Source organism: Aythya fuligula, chromosome 1 (assembly GCF_009819795.1).
Source record: "Aythya fuligula isolate bAytFul2 chromosome 1, bAytFul2.pri, whole genome shotgun sequence".
Classification (NCBI taxonomy): Eukaryota; Metazoa; Chordata; class Aves; order Anseriformes; family Anatidae; genus Aythya; species Aythya fuligula.
In genome coordinates this window covers 81,041,856-81,051,686 of record NC_045559.1, presented here as the reverse complement: position 1 = coordinate 81,051,686, position 9,831 = coordinate 81,041,856, and the positions used below count along the sequence as shown (strand labels likewise).

The following is a 9,831-nucleotide window of genomic DNA, read 5'->3' as shown; positions in this document are numbered from 1 at the left end:
GCCCTTGTGAGTGTGTTTATTATCCCTTTGCTAGCAAATACCAACAGCACAGGCATTTTCACACACACTCTCTCTCACCAGGGAAGGATAAACACCACTAATGTGTCTTGTGAAGCTGCTTGAAAATATACAGAAGGAGATGGTCTGAGTGGCAGTGGTTCTGGTTTTTGTCTGTTTTCCTTTGCCTCTGTGAATTTCTGGGTTGCAACAAGCCTCTTGTGAAATGTCCTGACAGAGAAATGGTGAAAATTCGCCTATCTCTATGTGCTGTGAGAAATACCCCAGCTATGGCTCTGTCTGCACATCAGATTTGAGTCCGTGCAGACTGCCCAGCACTGTGGAAGCTGCCCTAGCTCCTCCTCCTGCAGGAGGGCTGTGCTTGTGGCCGTACCGAGAATGTGGACGGACTCTTGGTGGAGAAGAGAGATGCTGTGGCAGCGATAATGAACCAGCAAGAGAGGGTCAGTCCTGGGACTGCAGGTAACCATAAAGCCTTCCTTTCTTTCCTCCTCTAGGAGAAGGAGAAGGTGGGGGAAAATATGGGGCTGGGATATATAAAGGGCATGGTACCGTGGCTGGCTGTGTACCAGAAGAAAGACCCAGTGCCCATTTTCAGGGTAGAAACCATCGTTTCTGCGTGTCTGCTTCCAGACACCGAGCTGGACTGTCAGTCCTTTGAGTAAGTGACTACTCGTTGTTGCATAAAAGATGCTGGGAGACAGAGCCCAACTAAGAGTTGGGAAGCTGAGAGAAAGATGCTCCAAAGAGAGGTGAGGGGGAGGGTGTGGTGGTTTTACCGTGCTGGGCAGCTAAACACCACCGCTCTCTCACTCCCCCTCCTTTGATGAGGAGGGGAAGAAGTAAAGCAAAGAACAACTCACAGGTTGAGATAAGGATAATTTAATTGAAGGGAAATAATAATAATAATAATTAAAGAAAGATTATTATGAAGTGAACAATTTAACTAAAATGATAAAAAGAAGGAAAGGGGAAAAGGGAGGTGGAAAGGAAACAAAGGGAGGAAAACAAACAAATAAAACAAATGAAGGCTATGTGGAAGTGCAGAGGAAAGAAATTACTCTCTACTTCCCACAAATGAGCGATGCTAGACTACATCCTTGAAGCAGGGCCTCAACGCACGTAGCCGGTGTTTGGGAGGAGGACCGACGTTTTCACAATGAGAGCCCACCTCTCCCCTCTTCTTCCTTTTTCCACTTTTTATTGCTGAGTGTGACATCAGATAGTATGGAATATCCCTTTGGTGGGTTTAGGCCAGCTGCCTTGGTGATGTTTCTCTTCTCACTTTTTTGCCCACCCCTAGGAGGGTTAGAGAGAGTCCCGATGCTGTGCCAGCACTGCTCAGCAGTAGACACAACACTTGTTGATAACACTGCTGTTCCAGCTACAAGTGCAGAGCACAGCACTGTATGGGCTGCTGCAGGGAAAGTTAACACCCCAGCCAGACCCAGTACAGAGGGAGGTAGAGAAAGAGCATTCAGTGACTGACGGGGTAAGGGAGGGCAACCAGGAAGGTGTGCAGGTGTGGAAAGAGGCGTGACGGGAGAAGGAAAGTAGTGCAGCTTGGGAAGAGCGCAGGCTTGGCTTGTGATATGAAGCAAGAGGGCAGTCCCCGTGTTGCCCTACACTGCAGGTGTGACCCACTGCCAGTGACAGACAGCACGAGCTGGTTACAGCGCCTGCGGGATCTGCCAGGCCTTGGGACAGGGTTATCAGCAGGCTGTCAGGGCACGCAGCCCCTTGGATTATCCTGCCCCCCAACTCTGGGCCGGGGATTTCCACTCTTGCCTTGTGTTTTTCAGCCCCAGCAGAAGGGAGCAGCTGTTCCCGCCTGAGCCCCTGGGTCTTCCTCGTTTCTGCCCTTGCCGTCAAAACTGCCCTTATGACCGTCGGCCTCGGTGGGTGCCAGGGTCCCTTTACTTCCCCGGGGAGGAAGGGAACGGGGCCTGCAGTTGCCTGGTGTCAGGTGGAAAAAGAAAACCCCAGCCTCTTTGCCAGCAGGAGACTGCCCTGCACCCAAACAGCCTGTTCTGCTGCCCCTTTCCCACGCTGCCTCTTAGCTGGGGAGCAGCGTCCCTTGCACAGTTAGCAGGTAGTGTCCTGGCAGGGCCTTCCCACAGCTCCTCTCACTTCCCAGCTGCCGAATACAGCCAGTCCTGGGTGAAACCCATCAGTTCCTGCTCTCCCACTGCAACAGGGCCGAGAAGTCTCCTTAGTGCCAGACGACATCTGAGCAGGTTCCCCGAGGGCTGGCTGTTGGCTCTCAGTTCTCCTGGCCGCATTTGTGGTCTCCCTCAGAGCTCCTCGTGACCCTGTTGCAGCTGAGGAGCCAGAATGATCTCCCTGGACATCCTGCTACCAGGGCTGCCCACGGTTGAGCAGAGTGAGGCGTAAATCCACCAAAATGCTCCAGCTGCATCCCACCCACACCGCCTGGAACAAACAGAAGGGAAATATGTTGCGTGTAGTGTCCTGGAGTATCGTTACTGCTCTGCGATAACTCTCCTGTGGTGTTCAACTCTCTTGGGTGAGGCCTCAGCACTCAGCAGTTCTTCCCCTTCTTGGTATGGGTGAAAAGGGTGCTCTAAAGCTGCAGAACACAGGCAGATTAAGAGGAAATGCATATTGATATTCCACCTTTACTAGGATGATCTCACAATTTCTTTGACCTTTTCCTGACCCCATCCTCAAAGGATGTCTTAGCTGGGCTTTGTCAGCTGGGAAAATGAGTCTCAGCCAGCTGAGGAGAGGGAGGTTCATCTGATCAGTGTTTGCCCAAGGGAGGGAGTGACCCGTAGTGGGGAAAGCTGTCTGCTCTTTTCCTTCAGGATACAATTTTCAGAGCTTGTTGGTGTAACCGAGTCTCTGAGGGAGCTCTCAGCCAGAAGGTGGAGGGCAGGACAGCTTGCCCATGAGTGAAGATGAAAGGATGACAGTAGAGCCTTCCTTCTCTTTCCTCTCTTCCCAGTTGTTCTCTTTCACAGGAGCTGTGGCCAGTGCAAGACTCTGCCTCAGAATGCTCCAGAGTGGCACTGCATCCCCAATGTACCTGCAAGCAAAAGTGAGTGCTGCTAAGAGCCTTGGGAGTGACACTGAGCACGTCCCCCAAATTTATTCTGTTGTAAGTCAGCCTTTGAGTTTGGGAACGGGATTGTCAGCCAGAGCTGGACTGCCCTAGTGAAGGAAGACTGGGACATGAGGAAAAGAATATGCTGAGACCATCAGGTCCAATGTCCCTGCCAAAGCAGGTTCCCTAGAGCAGGTTGCCCTGGTAGGCATTCAGATGGGCCTTGAATATCTCCAGAGAAAGGGACTCCACAGCCTCATGCATGAAAGTTCGGAGCTTTTGAAGGGTGTGAGCCCTGAAGCCTGCTTCTTCACTCTGCTGGGTGAGAATATGTGACTGCAAGAGGTATGGTCACATATATACCTGTAGGTACTGGAAGAACTAAGCACCTACCCACGCAGAAGCATTGCAGTGGGGCAGGTTCATTGCTTTTCATGTGGTTCTTGCAGGACAAAAATCCTTTCTTCTGGTTTTGGTTCCTCTGTGGTCTTTCTTTGGACAACATCCTCCTGGGCCTCTCCTCCCTTCCCTGTTCCTTTCATTTTTCTGGCCATATCAGCATATCCATATCAGCAGCAGCTGGTTACAGCATTTAGCAGTCACACCTTGATTGCATAGATTAGCACAGAGAGCCCCTGGAGAGCTCCTGTGTGGGGAACCCAAGAAGGCAGTCCCTGTGAGGTCTGGGATTCAGAGCAAGCATATTCAGCTCTGCTCAGTGTACCAGAGTGTCTTTGTTGGTTGACTAGACTGGAAGGATTTGTTGTTTGGACATATTCCATATTGAGCTATATTCTGTGTGTGATAGAAACAGCTTACAGATAGACGTATATAACCTGAAAAAAAGTTAACCTCTGTCCAAAAGAAATGTGCAGTTCAAACCCCTTCCCTGATACTTGGGGTTCTGCACTGAGCTCACTGAGAAGAGGCACAGCGCATCTTGTCCAACACAGGCTCTTCTTCCCCTACAGAGGACAGCTGGAAGTGCTGTCCAGAGGGCTGGAGACCCTTTCAAGAAAGCTGCTATTACTTCTCGGGTGATCAGATGCCCTGGGATGAGAGCCAGCAGAACTGCAGTGGGATGGGCTCCCAGCTGGTGGTGATCAATACAGAAGCAGAGCAGGTAAGTGCAGGGCTGAGAGAGGGGCAGAGCAGCCTGGAGCCAGGAGTGCCAGGCCTGGAGGGGCCTCAGAGCCCCTCCTGGCTCCTGCAGTGGAGGGGGGATGTCCTTCCTGCATGCTCTCAGCACTGGCTCCTGTCTGCCACCAGCTCCACCCCACTGGGACTCCTGCCACCTCCCTCTGTTCAGTCCTGAACCTCATGGACGTTGTACTCTCCCTGATTTCCAGGATTTCCTCTATAAGGAAATAGGAAGACAGATGAAATACCGACGAGAAGGATTCAATTTATACATTGGTCTGCGGGCACAGGAGGTGGGCCAGTGGCGCTGGGCAGACCAGACTCCCTATAATGAAACAGCAGCGTGAGTATCCCATGACGGAGAGGGTTTGGTGTGGCTCCGAGTAGTGCAAGAGGGTGGAAGAGATGTGAGGGTGTCTGATGAGCATGGGAGGGATATGCCATGGCTGTCTGTGAGAGGACAATGATGGAGCCGGCAAGGGCTTTGTAGGATACCAGGTTCCCACCGATCCATCCATGCTGGTTAGTGGTTAGCGATAAATTATCTGTGACATGGCCATTGGTGCTGTAGGCATAGAAGAAGCTGCATTTTGTGATTAGAAAGAGCTCTTCATACATGACAAGCCTTGCCTGACCTCCATACTGTCCCACCATACATATTTGCGGGTGTAGGCACATGGTATATGTGCCTGTATGTGTGCAGGTGTAGGCACATACTAGGCCAGTGCTGTCATGCTGCAGAAGAGATGGGGTGCTGGAGAGATCACCAGGGCTTTGCTTGCAGATGTTTCTTCTGGAAGAGACGCATCCCCTGCTGGCTGTGAAGTGCCTGGGGTGAGCTGTGGTGAGCAGCTCTGCCCACCAGGACTGAACAGCTCCCTGCTGTGTTGGTTCTAGGAAGAAGTCAGGTTTGCATGTAAGACTGCTGCCAGTGGGATTAGCAGAGTGTGAGGAAGGGTACGACTTCTGTCCATCAAACAGCATCTGGATTTTCTCCCCTCCAAGCCTTGTGTGTGCAGGGTGCACAGGGGAGTAACATGTCTGTCTCTCTCTCAGGTTCTGGAGGCCTGGAGAGCCAAGTAATATTCCTGAAGAGATGTGTGTTGTAATCCATCAGAAGGCAGAAAGTCTCCAGAACTGGAATGATGTCCCATGCACAACCAGTTCTTATCGGATTTGTGAGACTGCAGCAGTAACTCTATGATGGAGGAATCCTCATCCTGAGATTAGCAGCAAACTGGGAACAGCAGAGGGCTGTGTTGGGAGGGGTAGGAGAGCCTTGGAGCCTTTATCTTCCCCCTGCTGGGTGGGATGATGAGACTGGGAGTGATGTTGCTCTGCACCCAGCATCCCCTGTGCATCTGTATTTCTCAAAGTACCCCTGAAGTGGAAACAATAAATGCTAGAAGAACTCTGCCTGTGCTTTCTCAGGCTGACCATCCCATCCCATGTTTGGTGAAGACAGATTTGGCAATGGAAGCTCCAGGCAAGCATGGCATGTGAAGGGTCATGTCTGTACGGGAAATGGGCCAATGCCTTTCTTTCAATGTCATTGGCTCCATGGGAGTGACACACAAGGGTTCAGGGTCATCAAAGCAGTTCCTGGGCTCTTCTATCCGTCATCCTCTTCTCTCTGTGTGGGTCTGGCAACTGCTGGCTGAAAAGAGCTGGAGCTCTCCAGAAGGAGGAAGATGCAGGAATGCAAGAAGGATGCTCAGAGCTGCTGTTCCCTTTGTCTCCTTGAGAAGAGGTGTCTGCTTCTTGCTGGGTCATAGAGAGTCCTGTTCAGCATTAGTTTTGCTGAACAAATACTGATTTCCTATAAAGCAGAAAATACAATATTACACCGATGAAAAAGGCTCTGGGCTCACTCTCCCTCTCTCTCTTTCCCTTTCCCTCCCTAAGCTGAGGTATTTTGCACATGCACGTGCTTCATACCAAGCATGTTGCTGTGCCAGCAAAGAGCCAGAGATGACTACTGCAGTAGAAGTTGCATACACCCAGTGAGTCTTAACGCTTCAGAGATAACCTGTGTGTAATGGTCCTGTCGCACACAGCCAGGGCTCTGGGAGAGACCAAGCACAGGAAACCAGCTGTGGGGTTTTCATATGTTGCCATGCTGAAAGTCTTACCTGAGAGAGAAACAGGAGTGTGTGCTAGGAGTCTAGCCTGCACATGGTTGACCAGGTATGAGGACATGGCCCCAGCAGCAAAATTATTAGGTCCTTTGGTCACCCCTCCCACCTCAGAGCTAATCCTGGACTCAACAGATGCAGCGGGCGGCCTGGGAGGCTGACACCGCAGTGGGCCCTGTCAGGGCACACCTGCCCAGGCTGGACGATGCTGGAGAAGAGGCAGGGAGAGGCAGGGCGGTTGCTGCCCATGAGGGCCCCTCCAGAAGTGCAATGCATATTGCCTTCACTTCCACCCGAGTCTTGCTGCAGACCGTGTGCCCCTGTGGCTCCCATCCTTCTCCACCCCTTTCTGTTTCCTGGTCCCTATGCCCCCACCTCTGTTTGCCTCGGGAAGCATCATCTGCCCTGGTTCTCCCAAACAAACCGTGCCAGTTCCCCATGCAGCGCCGATGTGCATCTCCTGGCTGTGTTGTTCTGTCCTTCCTATAACGTGAGCTGTCCCTCTGTGTCTCAGTGTAGGGGAGAATTTGTACAGGAGAAAAGGTGGCTGACCAGGAGAGTTGGCTTCCTAAACGCATCCATGGGAGTCGTTGTGTGGGTGGTGGCAGAAGCTGCCGAATGCCATAGCCCAGCAGACGCAAGGCAGCTTCATTTCCATGTCCCTAGGTCTAGGCTGTAGCGAGGCTGAGTGTGTACACCAAACAGGCACAGCTGCACACATTCACACAACGTGTACGTTTACTAACTAACGTATAGTTACTAATACCTATGAAACAAAATATTACATGGGCCTGTCTGCTCACAATACTGGGCAATGGCAACAGGTGGATCGGACTCCATATAAGAAGATGGCCACGTGAGTATCTCGAGAGAGTGAGGGAATTCCTGCAACTCACACCCTTAGTCTAAGGGACCAATGCACAGTGTAAGGCAAGGGCTGTGTCATTGAGGGGTGTCTGTCCCTAACTGCCCTGAAAAGTCAGGGAGACACAAATATTTTCCTTTGCCTTTCCCAATCTGTCACATTTTTGTTCACTTTTCTTTTGCACGACCGTTTGAGATGACTTCACCCCAACTGTCATGCAGGCCAATGCATTCTCAGTAGGGGAACTTTCTTTTACAGGTTCTGGAAACCTGGAGAATTCAATTTGCTGTTTGCAGAAAAATGCGCTGCAATTCATGTCAAGGGAAACACGGACTCCAACACATACAGTAACTGGAACAACATCCTTTGCTCTACAAGATGCTACCGAATTTGTGAATTGGCAGTCAAATTTGTCTGAGGGAGGTGTCCTGGTTTTGGTTGGGATGAAGTTAATTTTCTTCACTGTAGCTGGTATTGTAGTGGAACAAACTTTTCCTTGGAAAAGAAGAGGTGTTGTCTAAGTTTATTTAAGGATCCCTATAATCAACAATCATTTATGTAGCACAGGACAAAAAATAATCTATATTCAATGTTTAATCTAGACTCTGTTTGATCAGGGGCAAAATGCTCTTTCTGGAAGGAAGAATGGAAAGGAGGCAACAGAAAGTAGCCTGAAGTTGTCCTTAGGTGATGTGACCACATATGGATAAAAAGGGTTAGGGTACTTCATCAGGGAAAAACACTGAAGACCACCAACTATATATGTATTTATTGGTTGCAACATAAAGCTTCCTTGAGATGTTCTGATATGACAAGTTTGTGAAATTATACTGGTTTCTCTTGCAGAAGCATAGAAGAGAATCTCCTGATCCCATCTTCCTGATTACATATGCACGTACAACAGGCACAAACCCATTCTTTTGCATTGGTTGTATGATACATCAAATGAAGGTAGACATAGGCATTTGTCCCTATCTCTGCTTCATGCAGCCAGTCTTGACGGATAAGTTGTGAAACTCTGAGTAAGAGTTTCAGCTGTGTGTCCTGAAGACAATACCTTTGAGTAGTTCAGCCCAGTAGCAGTATCTGGAGTTTAGGCATGGTTGGACTCGGTACTCAGCTGTCTAACATTAGGACTGCCCTTCTACTTGCTCCCTAGCTGCCAAGCACTGGTCTTCTGTGATGGGCTGCTCCCACAGGCTGCCAGCAGAAATGACCAGGGACCACATCTCAGTCACGCTCTGTATTACTGATAGTCCCAGGCTCATTTTTGTTGAAGAGGCCTATGTCGCAGCAACAAACATTAGGATGTGCCAAAAAGCATCGGGAGGCATTGTATTAACCGCTAAATCCCACCCTGGGCTGGTGTCATATCTAGCACAAGGCCTTGGGGAGGGTGTGGGGGGGTGTTGGTTTTTATGAATCGGGTGTGAGAAATGTGGCTTGTAAGCAGGGAATTTAACAAAGCTGTAAGATACAGGACACTGTACTTATGGTCACATTCCCATTTCACAAAATGAACTTCACTTGCTTTCACATAAAAGGATGTCAAAAGAAACCACATCCTTTTTTATAAGACATAAATGATCTGATATGGGAGACCATGTAACAGGAGAGTGCAGAGGTATGAAAACACCCCCGGGTCCTTTGAGTGTAGTGTGATGGCAAGGGCATAAAATGTTGAAATTGAGCAACATAACACCCTGAGGTCCTGTAGTTCTTGGTAGAGGCTTTATTTGATAACTGTGAGATTGTTTACCAAAAAGTCCCTCTCTGCTCTGCACAGCTTTTTGTTTTGTATTTTCTAATCTTTCAGCTGTTTGCACTCAACTCTTTTTAGTCTCCCATTCATGTGTCTTTCCTCAGTAACCCTCTTCAATCAGACCTTTTTTTTTTTTTTGGGATATGGAAGAGGAAAAAACAATGGCAACAGGGCTTACAGGCTGGCTGCATTTGAAGTTGGGTATGTGTGGTGGTTTCACACTGACAGCTAGCTGAAGTCCACCACACTACTCTCTTACTCTCACTCCTCAAAAGAACAGGGACAGAAAAAAAAGAGAGATTTAAAAGAAAAAAGCCTACAAGTTGAGAGGGGGAGAATTTAATTAATTAAAGGAAAATAATAATAATAATAATAAAAAGCAAAGGTCATAATAATAAAAAAAAAACAAAGATAATGCAGAAGCAAAGGAAGAAAAAAAACATTCTCTACTTCCCATCAGCAACAAATGTTTGGTCGTATCTTGGGAAGCAGGGCCTCAATGTATGTAGTGGTTGTTTAGGGTTGGCGTTTTCATAATGAACACCCCTCCTTCCCCTTCCTCAGTTTTTGTTTCTGAGTACAATGTCATATGGCATGGAATATCCTTTTTATCCCTTTGGTCAATTTAGGTCAACTGCCCTTGTGATGTCCTCTCTCTCCACCTCTTCCCCTCTTCCCCGGCCTACTGGCTTTTGGTATGCTGGGGTTGGAGGTGGGTGGGATTGGAGAGACAGTCTTGATACTGTGCCAGCCCTGCTTAGCAATAGACAAAACATTGGTGTGATACCAATGCTGTTCTAGCTACGGGTACAGAGCACAGCACTATAGGAGCTGCTAGGGGGAA

General features: G+C 49.1%; 1 protein-coding gene across 1 annotated transcript; it reads left to right on the top strand.

Annotated features, from left to right (window-relative positions):
• Positions 1–401: 401 nt before the first annotated feature.
• Positions 402–5,998, top strand: LOC116497291 (C-type lectin domain family 4 member D-like). The gene is made up of 6 exons (XM_032200979.1): positions 402–480; positions 1,821–1,916; positions 2,987–3,079; positions 4,057–4,208; positions 4,435–4,568; positions 5,282–5,998. The coding sequence occupies exons 1-6, from the start codon at positions 444–446 to the stop codon at positions 5,427–5,429; spliced, it is 660 nt and encodes a 219-aa protein (XP_032056870.1). The 5' UTR covers positions 402–443; the 3' UTR covers positions 5,430–5,998.
• The last annotated feature ends 3,833 nt before the right edge of the window (positions 5,999–9,831 follow it).